Here is a 14,316-nt window from a genome sequence, read left to right as displayed (position 1 = left end):
GAAAAACTCATGTTTGCTTTTAACTTAAATCCTACAAATGTTCAAAGAAGACTCTTTAAGAAATTAAGGTAACTTCCTATCTCCATGTTTGTCTTAGTTAGAAGCCTATTTCCAGGTATCTCTTTGACATACTGTGGCCAGGGCTGTGTGTATTGTCACTCATTTGCTCCGCGGCACCCCTGTCTGGGCCTGGGCATGCCAGGGGAGCCTCTCATCTGCCCTGTCCCTGGGGACGTTCTCTGCATGTCATCCGCATGTAACTGCCAACATGAACTTTTCAGACTCAGCAGAGATCCTTGTTTTACCAGAATTTGTCTAAATATGATTCAGAATCTTCCTCCAAATTCATATTTCTGACTCTCTTAGTTCACATATTAGTCTGAAAAAAGGAAATTAGTGAAGAAAGATGATCACAGATACAACAGGGCATAAGTCTTAAATTTTGAGGCCATATTGTCTCCTCCCAGCCTGCCTTTTTTAAAACTGTATTTCAATCTTGACAAAAGTAAAGACTCATTAAAAATGGAACTTGTCTCAGTTTACATATTATACGTCAGCCTAGTTCATGACTATCTAACTCGTACATGTTAATGACCTCACTTCTTTTTCCACAATTAAATATATACTGAAATGCAAAATATGGCAGTGACTATATCAACATTATCTGCTACCCATGACCCAGATTTTCCTGGGTAAGCAAGAACATGACAGTGCTAAGATAGTGGCAAACAAGGAGAGCAGGCAATCGGAAAGTAAATATATCTTTTAGATTTGAAGTATTGCCCTCAGAATCCCAATAAGTCAGCTTATTTGCTCCTCAAAATGACATGGGCTTAATTTGGCTCATTTTGTCAAAATTTGGGCAATTATTCCACTAACTCTAACTCACTTAGTGTACAGGACTGAATTTTTCAAACCTCCCCTCCTCCCAATAACTCTTACAAACAACAATTTTCACTCCTTTTTATTTATTCATTCACTTATTCGTTTATTCCTTCCTTCCTTCACTCATCAAGTATACCATAAGCCTCTGCCAGTATTCTAAGCACTGGGGAGACACATCTGCTGAAAAAAAAACAACAGAAAAAGAAGTGGGGTCATTAACATGTACGAGTTAGGTAGTCCCAGATTCACCCCCAGATATAAAGGTTGTATGCAAATGTTCCCTTTGCTATCTTATGACAGGATCTTGAAACCAGTTTCCTTTTCACCTGCACAGAACCCAGGCACCGCAGGCTCTGCGTGCATGTGCTGCTCGCAGCAACTCACTTCACCCATCCTCAGGGGCACACCTGCCTGTGCGGACGGCTGCCTTGCTCCTGACCATCACCCATCACTTGTCTCTTCAGAGGCCTAATATGGTCTTTTAAAGAATTGTTTTTAATGTGCCATGTAGCTCTTTGGTTTTAAATTGCACTAAGCTTTCTGGAGCCATGCCAGATGCTTGCTAGAGATTCTGGTACTATCTATATAACTGTTAGGTGAAAGGGGGAAAACTCCATTGACCTTCTCTGGTAATAGAATTGTTGCAGTTGAGCCCTCCATCCGTTCACTGAACTTCCTGTGGGTTTTCAGCAGGTTACATGACTGGCAGCAGAGACAGTCTTCAGAGCTTCTGGTCTGCATCATACCCAAGTCTCAACCACCAAACCAGCCCTTTGCTTTGTCTCTGGGCCGGGCATCCAGATGTCCCACTGTGGTGGGTTGAGTCACTAGAGCTGATAAAAACATTCCAACCAAATTTGAGAGTCTAGCATTACCTCTGGCTCCAAAAATCAAAACACCAGAGATTGTTGTAAGTAGCTTTGGATTGAGAACAAGCTCCAAGCTTGAGAGATGGGTTTTCTCTCCTTGTTGAGTCACAAGGCAATTTCCTCAGAAAGTGAGGGGCAAAAGCCTGGGCCCAAGGTGGCCAGCGCCATGCCCTCTGCTAGCCTCTTTCACATGAATTCTGTGTAAATATCAAGTCTAAGTCCCCATCCCCCCAGTTTTTTCCTTTGCTTTCCCAGAGTTGTAGGGGTCCTCAGGCACATCTACGCAGCCGTCACTGGCTGGAACCCAAAGGAGGCCTAAACAGTCAAGGGAGGAGGTGTGGGGAGAAGGAGCTGGGTGGATGTCTGATGGGAAGGCCTGGGAATGCCTGGGTGGCCTGGGACCTGGGAGCCCAGGGGCGTTTGTTGGCTGAGTCAGAAATGGAGACATTCTCAGGTGAGGAAGTTAGACTTCCCTCAGCCATCACGGGATGGCATTATTGTTCTCCACAGGCTTGAAGGAACATAAAGGAAAGAGTGGCGTTTCCTAGGTTGTTGATCTGACATTCAGACTGACATTTCTTGGACTGAGTCCTGACAAAATGTGTCCCCATTGTCATTAGTGCTAAATAAAACCTTTTGTCTGTCTTTTCCTTAGCTCTCAAGACTTCTAAGACGTATTAGAGATGCACATGTTTAAAAACTGTGCATTTAAATCCCCAGCCATGCTGGCTCCTTTTAGCTATGTGGACAGGTAGATTGGGTGGGGGGGTCAGATTAGGTGCAGCTCGGCCAGAGGCTGCGCTCATGTTCAGTCAGGTTCACTGAATTAGTGTTTTCAAAACTCTTCATGATTTGTGCCTATTATTCAGTCTTTTAAGGTGTTCCCGGTACACTATCTTAAAAACAACTCACTCAGGAAAAAGGAAGCCCTTTACCCTGTGCTCTCAAATGTTAGCTTTGTATAGGAACATGCTCTTGTTTTTCTTGCTATTTATGCTTCATCCCCTTTTCTGAACCTTTTGAAGTGCCAGTAAAAAGTTCAAAGCACATAATATCTTGTAGCACACTGGTTGCCCTGAGGAGAGAGGAGCTGGCCCTGTAGATGGAGGGGCGTGCGTGTGTACTGGCTACAGCGTTTAGGTGTTGCAGTATAGAAGCGTGTTCATGCTACTCTGTCTCTACTTGCTCGTTTGGTTCCTCCATGTTCAGAGTTGCACACTCAGGAGATAGTGACTTTGGGGCCCAGTCTCTGAAAGCGAATCAGGCCTTCACTAAGCCAGCTCAGCAGGGGGCCACGCCTGGAACTTCAACCCACTTAGCCAAGAGCTCTCAGGCCACAGAGCAGCTTAGTCTCAGCCTTGTGTTTGTCTTGGTTTTAAGTGATTGAGATTCTCAGCCCTTAAAATTATCTACTGTGAACCCACAGGACAGCTTAGAAACCTTCAGGTATTTACCCTTTCCCCTGAAACTGTTCCAGGAGAAGCCAGCGAATGCATGGCTTTAGGGTTGCAGCTGAGCTCAGGTCCAGCCGTTCAGCCCTTTCTCCAGGGTGCCCCAGCAGAGCCTGGAAGGCATGGCAGAAAATACGGATACGTCGCCTTAGTGGGGTCATCTCATAAAACCACACCCAGTCAGAGGTCCTTCCTTGTACACTAGGTGAGAAAACTATGAGTCCTGGAGAAATGCTGTGCCTTGCCTCAAACTACCCAGCTTGCTGGTAGCTGGAACAGGGACCTGGCGATCAATTCCATCAGGTCATGGTAAGGAAACTCAGGCACCAAGGATGAGAGACTTAGTGGTCAGGGGACATTGAAGAAATGTTCGAAACTCATTATCATTACTGGAAAGACATGGAAACCTAGTGTCCATACTGGATTTAGACATTTTAAAGCCGCACACAGCCAGGTACCTATAGACTCTGGGGAGACCACAGTGGAGAGGTGTACATTTCATTCATCCTCTGGTTCCACCACTTATTAACTCTGTGCTCATTGGCATGTTATTTATCCCTTTGAGCCTTGGTTTTCTTAGCTGTACAGCACAGCTGATAATTCCCTTGTCACAGGATTACTGTGCCATTTGGAAGTCATGCAGCAGTTATGTGACTCTGCATTCAGCGAACATTTCTTATACATCGGGTGCATGCCATATGCTCATAATGTCCCTGCCTTCCTGGAATCCATTTTCTAGTGGGAGAGGCAAGTGTACATGGTAAACAAATAAACAAAGTAAGTGCCAATCGACCATTGTGAAAGAAAGAAACTGATGAGTTGAGAGGTGCCCCTTTTGTTTTCTTACAGGGTGGTCACAGGCAGAGTGGGAAGTACCTGGCGCTGGGGGCTCTTTGTGTCTGTCACTTCCCCTGACTCCCCTGCTGGTTGGCTCCAGGGGCTCCCAGCAGATGATTTGGTGTCCTCACTGCTGGATAACCTCAGCCACCTCAGCCCTGCTCAGCTCAGCACTCAGATGCCACACCAACACACAGGGAGGCTGGGAACACCCAGATTGTGTTCCTAATATCACATACGTCTTAGAAGTGTCCCTTCTGTCCACAGCTCTGTGAATTCAACAGGATACTTACATCCAAAAATCTCAGAGTAAGCTTTATCTTTCAAGAGCCTGAGTCTGAATGAGGTTAAGACTTGTCCCAAGTCACCCAGCTAATGAGGATTGGACTTTAAGCTCTTAAATGCTGGGATTGTGTATGTCTTCTCACACCTGTATTTTTAGTACTGTGCTTACCTCACAGTAGGCCTTCAGTAAATATTTGCTGAATGAATGGGAAAAGATGGAGCTAAAATTCAGATTATCTGCCTGCCATACAATAGGTAACCAGTTATGTATCTCTAAATGTTAGCCATAATTTTTAGAATTGATTATTAAGTTTTCATGGTCTAAGAAATAATCACTGATCAACTTAAAGAAAAACTTTGTAATGCAATACGTGTCTACTATTAACAGATCATTTATGCTATTTTATATACTTTTTTGATGCACTGTTATATACAGGATGTTCTTGCCACTCTGGGGTATCACCCTACAGTGAGGTTTTATTTACTGCATTTATTCACTCCAGAGTGAGAAGGATTATTGTTTCGACATGAGCCAAAGTGAAAATGAGGCATTTGCAGCTCAGTTTTTACCAAGTGGTGGGAAGGATAGTCGTGGGGAGGCCAGGTGCTTCTCCTAGTCGCCTTTCCCAGATCTGCCTGTGCATGATGGAAGGACCGTTTTGACTCATTACTCTTTGCAACTGAACAGTCATCAGAATTTCCCCCACACCGTGAGGGCAGGTAAACTTAGTGCCAGCCCATAAATGATATGCCCCCCATTGAGCAGCTCTCACCTACCTTTCTTTACTCCAGGTGGTAGTAATTCTTAGGGAAGTGGTCGGTTTGCTCGCTCTCCCATCCCACCTCCTTGGAGACACAGAGCAGTCTCATATAATTGCCTTACATCCTTTCCTAAAGGCCTTCATAGGAAAACCCCCAAGGGTGTCACCTGATGGAGTAAAGGGTTCACATCTTTTAGTCATTTTTATTTCTATCAGCAAGAAGTACATCTTGTTGGCTACCTTACCACATGGAAATGGAGGATGCTGTTGCTCCAGCTGAAGGAGGCAGTGTGGGGCTCAGACCTTCTCATACCTCCATCTCTGCACCCCTGATCCTTGCTTTTCCCCTAAGTCAGTGTCAGCTGTGTTCTAAAGTTTGAGCCATTCTAAGAACAGAACTTCAATCTCCATTATTAGAGAGTAAACTGCTTTTCCCCTTCAAACATAGTTCCCCACCCCCACCGTCCTTTCTGGATTACTCATGTCATCGTGCATTTGGTCACTTTTGCAAGGACCAGTGGTCTGCTGGGTTCAGTGAGAGGGCACAGAACTGACCCCAAAGGCTTCCTTGGAGAATCAAATCTAAGGACAAAATGCTAGAGTGGCTGTGACTCCAGTGTGGCTTCAAATGGACTTTCCCACCTTGTCATACCTAGGCTTTAGTCCCAACTCCACCCTGCAGGCAGTGTGGCTTAGAACCAACCTTCCCAGCCCCACTTTACCTTCCATGAATGGGGTTGGACATCAGCCTCAGGGACATGGTGGTGACTGACCATGATGCTGCATGCAGACCTTCCAGACGGATTTGATGCACTGGGAGCTCCTGGTTGGTGGTAGCTGCTCCCTGCATGCTATTGCGACAAATAGAGATTTTTCACAGAAAATCATATCATTGTGTTGTTACTTATAAGACACCAGGTTCCATGACAAAGACTTATTGCCACCTCCAAGAACCCTGTTCCCCCTTACCTGACAACCCTAGGCTGCAGAGAGACCACCCAGCTGCTGAGCCATTATGGTGCACACAGAGAACACTGGGGTTGTCAGGGGCTTGGTGAGTGTGACAAGGGAATTGAAAACTGGAAGGCCTTACTGAATCTCAGTTATGTCATATCCCTGAGCCAACCAAGAGCCCAGTGGGAGAGGTCCTCTCAACTGCAGTCATTAGCACTGCCATCAGCACCCTCCAGCCTTGTATTTATGTGAATCACATACCTTGTATAGCCTACACTGAGGTAACGAAGAACTGATTCAAAACACTGAGAGTCGGAAAAGGCTTGGGTTTTCATTAAACCAGAGTAGCTTTGCAGAGGCCTCTGAAGTATGAGGGAGAATATAGGGGTAGGTAAAGCTGGAGTTTGGGCTGCTTATAAAACCATTTGTGCATATATTTACGTTACACCCAAGGAGCTGTGGAATAGAGTTGGTTTCCATTAACGCCAGAACAGACGGGGACTAGCCGGCCATGGTATGTTGAAGTAACACCCATGACCGAGTATCCTCCTTTTCAGCAATTCCTATACTTCTTCAAGATTTAACTCAAAATTCACCTTGCCAGAAGCATCTATTTAACTCTGCTCCTGCTCATCTTTCTGGAACTCTGAGGCTCCAGCAGTTTTGGTCTTAATGATTATACATGTTTTAAAATTCCTACAACTCTGAGTGTGTGTGTGTGTGTGTCCCTCTTTCCTTGTAGTATTTTTAAAATCCACGCAGTTAGTGTCATCTTAGGTCATGCCTGTTCCTGTCACCTGCGGCTACACCGCACCCCGACGCCCTCCAGCTCTCTGCCCTGAGATCGGAGTGGTCCCTGCCAGAGGCCTTCTCCTCAAGTCCACTTCTCAGACTCTTCAAAGGCTTTGGGGACCTTAGCATGGAGGCCAGGATTCATGGGGCCCCATCTCCTCATCCACCCATCTATGTCTGGACCTTGCTACCAATGCATACACTTCTGCTCTGCCCTCCAGCCTGTGCACCCCAGGCCTCACACACAGGCCTTTCCTCCATGCTGTTCCCTCTGGGGAAACACGCTTCCCTCTTCTCCTGGCTGCCCCCTCCAGCCTCTAGTGCCTCTTGTCCTTCCTTTTCTTAGTACTCTGTTAACACTGTTTTAGTGTTGCTGCTGCTGTTTGTCTCCACGACCTCCAGGCAAATGCACCCTCTATGAGGACAGGCCCTTTGTGGCTGCTGCATTCTCTCTCCCTGGGCCCTGGCACACTCCGTGCCTGCCTGGCAAAGAGCAGCAGAGTCTCAAATTGAATGAATGAATGGATGACTCACATAAAGACTGAATAAGATAATATATGTAGAGCATCTCCTGTTGTGCCTGGGATGTAGCGGGTCCTCAGTATATGGCTGACCGTTTCATTGATTCATTCGTTCATCCTGTTAAAGTGCCTGGCCACTGTCTGTGGGAACATAGCAGCAGATGAAACAGATACTTCGAAAGTTTCTCAGCCCTCATGGGCCATGCATTCTGTGGTTATCCTCTTTCAGCCCTTCCCTCAACCTCTGCCGTATCCCTCTCTCTCGGCCCCTCCTGAGACAGAGGTCACCAAACTGCAGCCTCTTCTGCTGGAGTCATCTTGGCAAGGGATGAGGCCTTGGGGCTTCTGGTAGACTCAGGCAGTTCCCAGGCTGCTGAAGGTAGAATAGTGGTTCTCTGCCCTCGCTGGAGTAACAAGGTCGGGAGTAAAATAAGAAAATAAGAAAAAGAAAGTGAAACACTACAATGTAGCTGCTCCTTAGGACTTTGACATGGTTGGTTTTCTTGCTTAACACCTGGGACTGCACAGAGTGCAGGCCTGGGTCTCCCAGAAGTGCTTATAGAGCCAGACCTAAGCTTTTCCTGAGCTTCAGTAAGGAGTCACCTCAGCCTCTTCCTCTGCAAGGCCAGAGCCACCACCACTGGGCCCTGAGGAAGACAAGGCCAAAGCTAAGCTGTGCCGGGCAGCTGCCACCCCAGAACCGTGCCCGGCATTCCACCGTGGACGTGCGCCTGCCTCTGCTGGTCAAGGCTTAGGAATCGTGAGGGGAAGTCTTCATCTCCAAGGTGATTCAGGCCTGAAAGTGAAGTCTCACTGGAAGAAGCAGCCCTCAGCATTGTATGGTTGGCAGTCCTCTCTTGAAACCTGCCCGCTACGCCAGGCAGGGCCCGTTTCCCAGTCTGAAGTTCCTCATCCTTTCCCCTGTTCCGGTCCAGAATGCTCTCGGCAAACGGACGTCAGCTGACCAGTACCGATGGGCTTCTTTGCCCTTCCACTGGTAACCTGCGTTTTCTCGGGAATCACTTGGAAATTGGATCTTGTAAGCGCCAGAGCTCTCAGGTCTGCTGACCAATTAGGGTAGGAGGGCTCCCTGCGCCCCACACCACCACTTACAACTATTGCTGCTCTTGCCTGGAACCCTGAGGTGATAAAATCATCTTGTTTTCATTGCAGAAATTTCCAGAATTGAAATTCAAATATGTGGAAGAGGAGCAGCCTGAGGAGTTTTTCATCCCCTATGTCTGGTCTCTGGTCTACAACTCAGCAGTCGGCCTCTACTGGAACCCACAGGACATCCAGCTGTTCACAATGGATTCCGACTGAGGGTGGGGCACCACCTCCCACCCTGTCCCCTGCCCAGTCCAGCAGCCCTTCTAGTTATTTTCTTCCTGGGGAGCAGAAGTAGACAGATTGCCTGGTGTATCCTCTATTAAAGAGGGTCACACAGGCGTGTTTCCCTTGCGCACTTGAATTTGGAGAATTGGTGCCATTTGGCAGTAGATCACTCAGCTTAGATCATAGTACAAAACGGGGGTGGGGGAGTACATAACAATAATAAATGTAAAAACCTGCTATTCCACATGCAGTTTTATTTCTAAACCAAAAATCTAGAGCTTTTCCAGGAACCTGATGCCTTGGGCATATATAATACTTCACCAGTACATACTTTTTTTTGCATGTTCAAGATTTTTGTTTTAGTCTATTGTGTGTATGTGTTTCTTTCACCATTAAGGAATTCCCATCTGAAAAGATGACAAGACAGGAATCAGTAAGGAAATGAAGTCGTGTATGTGTATGTAGTAGGGTTGCCTTTCAAAAAGCCACAATTTAATAACATTGCCCAGGCAGCTGGATATGAGCCTTCAGATTTCTGCATCTTTATGTCAAAGAGAGAAATGCTCCTCGTGAAGCCTGGATTATCTTTTCTGTGGACTTGGCCTCTGAGCTTTAGCTGAATTAAATTGGAGTCTAGCACAAATCCAGTTAATCTATGTGTGTTAATCATTGGGAAAAGAAAAACTTCATTTTGAAAGTAGTCTTTTTTCTTCAGAATAACAGGAGAAAAGGCGACCAATTTGATTAATACAGTATTCCCCATGAGATGAAAAACATGTTTTTCTCTTTATTTCTGACTGTTTAAATTCTTTGGGGCCCGTACAATCCACATGTTCGGCCCTGAGCTGGAGGAAGGAGTTTCTCTGAGGGAAACGGCCATCGGGGCGGCCCTGGGCGAAGGCACTTGGCGGAGCAGCAGGCGCTGGGGGCAGAATGGGACTGTCATTTTGAGTCCTGCTCCATGTCCATGGGCACTTCTTTAGTCTAGATAAAGAGCTGAGTTTCATTCTCAAAGACATAAAAATATTTGCTTTTCTGCATAGAAAGCCCATAATCCCCGGTGGGACTGAGCACCATTTCAACCTGCCGTTGTCCAGCCTGTGTCAGGAACCAGCCTCCTTCCTGTGCCTGTGTCCTTGGGCCGGAGGCCTGAGTCATCTCTGTCCGTCTCCAGTCACACCAAGCTTGGGGGAGAATACCGCCGACACTTAGCGCACATCTGCATGGTTTCTACCCGCGCAAAGCCTGGGCTGCCCCATCCTCTCAGCAGGCTTTTGAGGTCAGCCAGGCGGTTTCATTATCCCCATCGGGACGGGTGCTGAAACCGAAGCTCCCTGAGGCTGGCTAGCCTATGAGGCGCCATCGCTGGCAGGTGGGCACAGAGGAAAGTGCCCCCTGCCCCCACCTCCACGGGCCCTGCTCCGTTCAGGCCTCTTACCTGTCTCCACAAACGGCTGGGCCTCTCTTGGATTTAACTTGAGGTCACAGGGTCAGGGCCTCAGGCCAGCAGGTGAGACATGTTACGGGCTTCCGCTTAGTCCGGCACTGTGGGAGAGGCAGGTTTAGGGTGGGAGAAGTCCTCACCGTCTGAACGATTATCATTTCAGGTAGCAATTACTTGTATTTTCCATGTGGAGAAATGATTTACAGCCTTAATTTGTTTCCAAAGCTTCCTTTTAAGCCAAAACACATTTAAAAAGGGTCCCATGGAGCAACTGAGCCTCTGGTAAGACAGTGAAACTGTTGCCGGAGGCTGAGAGCTGGGCACGGACACGGGGCCTTCACTAGGCTGCAGGACTGTCAGGTCTGTGACGGGAGGAAGTAACGGTCCCCCACAACTCAGTCACGGGACTGGTTACCAAGAAAGCCTTGATTGAGGACATCCCACAGTCTTTTCCCCAGGCCCCTTGGCCCACAAGTGCACCCAAACCCCATTCTCCAGCAGGCTCCTTTGCCTGCCCTCGCCTGTCCCCTCCTTTCATCAGCCACACAGTAGAGTGCTCACTGGCCTAAAAGCTTGGGACCGCAGCCCTAGAGGTAGTGTGTGAGTACATGCACCAGGCGCCCCTGCATCCCTGCCTCAGCTCTGCAAGTCTGCCACAGTTTATTTTTGTGAAAGGTTACCTAACAATAAAATGATAAACTTGAATTAGGCCTGAATTAATTTGCTTTGAGTTTTTTGTTGTTGTTTTCTGCAAAGTAATAATATGTAGAATGAGGCAAGGTAGGACCATCATGGGTTTGGATGGAAGTTAACATCTAATTTTACCCAAGATACGATGCCGTTATTGCACTGTGTCATCTTACCAACAAAGGATTCTGCCACAATATTTATTCTTAAAATAATGTGCCCCTTTCAGTACCACCTTCCCTATCACTGTGCAAAAAAGTTTCAAAATTATAACTCTGGTTCCCACAATTATCCATGGAGGCTGGTGTCATAGGATCTGTGAACAATGATCTTGCAACATTGGCAACAAAGGATGGCCGCCATTCAACAGTGCAGATGGGAGAGGAGGCGTGGGGCAGCTCAAGGGCAAAAAGAAGGAAAGGTCCCTGAAGGTGCAACATAGAAAGTGCAGTGTACACACAGCCCTAACCTTCTGGAGGAAATCACAGGGGCTGAAGAAGTAAGTGTTGGATGGAGAGAGGAAAGAACACAGGACCAGCATCAGTCAACCAGTGACTTGAGAAATGTTTAGTCAGGGGATGCCTTTAGGCCCTAGGTTTCTTACTATCTCATTCTTCAGGCAACGGTTATTTAGGTTCTGGGGAGCCAGGGTTTTACATTAGCCATTAAATCTCTCTGCATAACTGAGTCACTCTGTGTTCCTTTCCAGAGCCGTAAATTAGAGTTGTGGTACTTGCTAATACTTTATAACCTTGAGTTTGCAAGGTCAACCTTTTGGTTTTCTTAATTCCGTCCTAGACACTACGCCTGCAGTTTCAGTAGCTGCCACTTGATATTAGGGTCTGATCCTTGGACTTTTCTGAACCCAAATTCAAGGCTATTCCAGTGTCCTATGTTGCCTTCAAGAGTCAGGGAGGTCAGGATTTCTATTCTGTGATAAAAAGCCGAACTTCCTATGAATATGAAAATCTGAGGAATGGATTATAGCACATACCCCACAGCAAATGGTGCATTTTTATTTTTTGAGAACTGCATTAAAACATAAAATCTAATCTCAGGGTATATTATATCCATTTGAGATCCCCTGCCCATAACAAGGGAGTCTTCAGAATCCCCCCAACTCCCTTGATCAGGTTCGTGTATGGCATACCCTGCTCTCCTGACTTCAGAAGGCAGTCAAAGGTGCCAGCAAGAGGGTTAGCCTGGGACTCCCTCATCCTCCATTATAACCAGTGACTGTCCTTCATGGGTACTGTGGCCCAGCTTCTGAATCACCTCAGTGCCTGAAGGTGGATTGAGGTAAAACTAGATTTGTGTCCCTAGGTGCCAGCAGAGGCACAGTCATGTTGTCTCTGGAGGAAATGAGCTGTTGAGGGCTGAATGTATCCCCCCAGAGTCCGTCTGTGAGCCCTCACCCACAGCATGATGGTAATAGGAGGTGGGGCCTTTGGGGTAGGTGGGTCTAGGTGAGGCCATGAGGGTGGGGCCCCCATGATGGGATTAGGGCCCTTGTCCGCAGAAATGAGAGAGGCCTCTGCTCCATGTGAAGATGGAGCAAGAAGACCACCATCTATAAGCTAGGAAGAGAGATGTCACAGGGAATCAAGTCATCCAGCACCTTGATCTTAGACTTCCAAGAGCATTATTTCTACAATATTAGTCAAATCTATCCAGGTCTATGAGAAAGTCAGATAATATGAACTACATGAATTAAAACAATTAGAGCAGGGGGGAAATTCCCACAGTGTCTCCAGATACATCAGTCATAGAATTTGAAACAGCTATGATTTCTGTGTCCAAAAATAAAAAAGTGTGGTCAAGAACTTCAGAGATTTGAAACTATAAAAAGGAACCAAATGCAAATTCTAGAACATAAAAACACTATAACAAGAATAAGAATAATTCAGAGCCGGATTTAAGAGAAGATTTGTCACAACTGAGAAGAGAATGAGAAAAGTGAAAAATCAGAAGAGACAAGTACCAACTTAGAAGAGGAGGGTAACAGACATAAGGAGGCATGCAGTAGGGGTGACTAACCTAAGTGTAGTCAGAACCTCAGAAAAGTGCTTGAAATAGATATTTAAATAAATAAATGCTGGCTAAGAACTTTTTCAAAGCTCATGAAAGATACCAAGCCATAAATTGAAGAAGCCCCAACAAATCTCAAGTGGAATAAATAAAACAGACAACCCACACCTACATACACCATAGTAAAACTTGAAAACCAATGAGAAAAATGTTAAGGCTGCAGGTGGTGGGGTGGGGTGGGTGGAGATCACCGTCAAAGAAGCGACAAACTGAGGTGAATTCTCAACAGAGGCAGTGGAAGACCAGGAAATCCTGCCTTTAAAATGCTGAAAATTCCAATCTAGAAATTGCTTATTGGGGAAAATACCCTGCAAGAAGAATAAAGACATTTTTAAACAACTGGAAGAATTCATTGGCATACATATTATAAAGGATAATTAAAAGAATATTGTCAAGGTTTAGCACACATAATGTGGGGGGGGCACACGGAAGGCAGTACAGCACAGAGAAGACAAGTAGTGACTCTATAGCATCTTCTTATGCTGATGGACAGTGGCTATAATGGGGTACGTGGTGGGGACTTAATGATGGGAGGAATCTAGTGACCACAGTGTTGCTCATATAGTTGTATATTAATGATACCAAAATTAAAAAAAAATTTTTTTTAATGTTGTAAAGGCAGAAGGAAAATGTTCCCAAACGTAAGGACAGAACTTCAGGAAGGACTGAAAAGCAATAAAAATGAGGAAGGTACAGGCTGATGTAAACACTGAGTACATAAAACAGTAATTGTAGAGTTTTCAATATCACAATAAAATGCATGAATATGATAGTATATAAGTGAGAAGGGCTTAAATTTAGTTTAAGGGTTCTAGCCCTTGTATTATCAAGAGGATTAAAAAAAAACCTTTAACATTTGACCTTGTTAAGTCAAGGATGCATGTTCTAATATTGGTAAAAGTGTGTATTATAACTTTGAAGCTAATGAGGGAGGATGAATAATTAGTGAACAGGTTTAATTGCTGTGGAAGAGAATAAGAAAGAGAAAAGAAACAGAAGGTGAGACAAACAGCAAGTTGTAAGATAAGTGTGATACACCCATTATTACATTAAATGTAAATGGGCTAGTGCTCCAATGATTGTCAGGCATGCTTTAAAAACAACTACCATGTGCGGTTTACATGAGACACGTTCAAAATTTAGAAATTTTGAAAGAAAAGGATTGAGAAATATATACCAGCAAACAGCAACCATAGGAAGCTGGTGTAGATATATTAAACTTTAAGTGAAAAAAGCATTATTAGAAATAAATAGGGCAATTCAATTACATTTTTATGCAGTTAATATAATCTCAAAACAAAAATTGATAGAACTAGGAAATTTTAGAAAAGATGCAATCTCATTTTAACATACCTATTTCAGTAACTGATGGAAAAACAAGCATATATTTTTAAAAATCAAGTTATA

The 14,316-nt window shown here is 45.4% G+C and overlaps 1 protein-coding gene across 4 annotated transcripts in view; it reads left to right on the top strand.

Annotated features, from left to right (window-relative positions):
• Nucleotides 1-10,850, top strand: part of DYM (dymeclin) — a 403,540-nt gene extending 392,690 nt beyond the window's left edge. For all 4 annotated transcript variants that reach the window (XM_073213038.1, XM_073213037.1, XM_073213039.1 and 1 more), the window contains one exon: nt 8,529-10,850. In XM_073213038.1, the coding sequence (XP_073069139.1) occupies nt 8,529-8,678 (150 nt within the window). In that variant the 3' untranslated portion in view covers nt 8,679-10,850. The remainder of the gene's footprint in view (nt 1-8,528) is intronic.
• The last annotated feature ends 3,466 nt before the right edge of the window (nt 10,851-14,316 follow it).

This window comes from Manis javanica, chromosome 9 (assembly GCF_040802235.1).
Source record: "Manis javanica isolate MJ-LG chromosome 9, MJ_LKY, whole genome shotgun sequence".
NCBI lineage: Eukaryota > Metazoa > Chordata > Mammalia > Pholidota > Manidae > Manis > Manis javanica.
The sequence above is the reverse complement of the archived record's forward strand: the minus strand, read 5'-3'. Positions and strand labels throughout refer to the sequence as shown.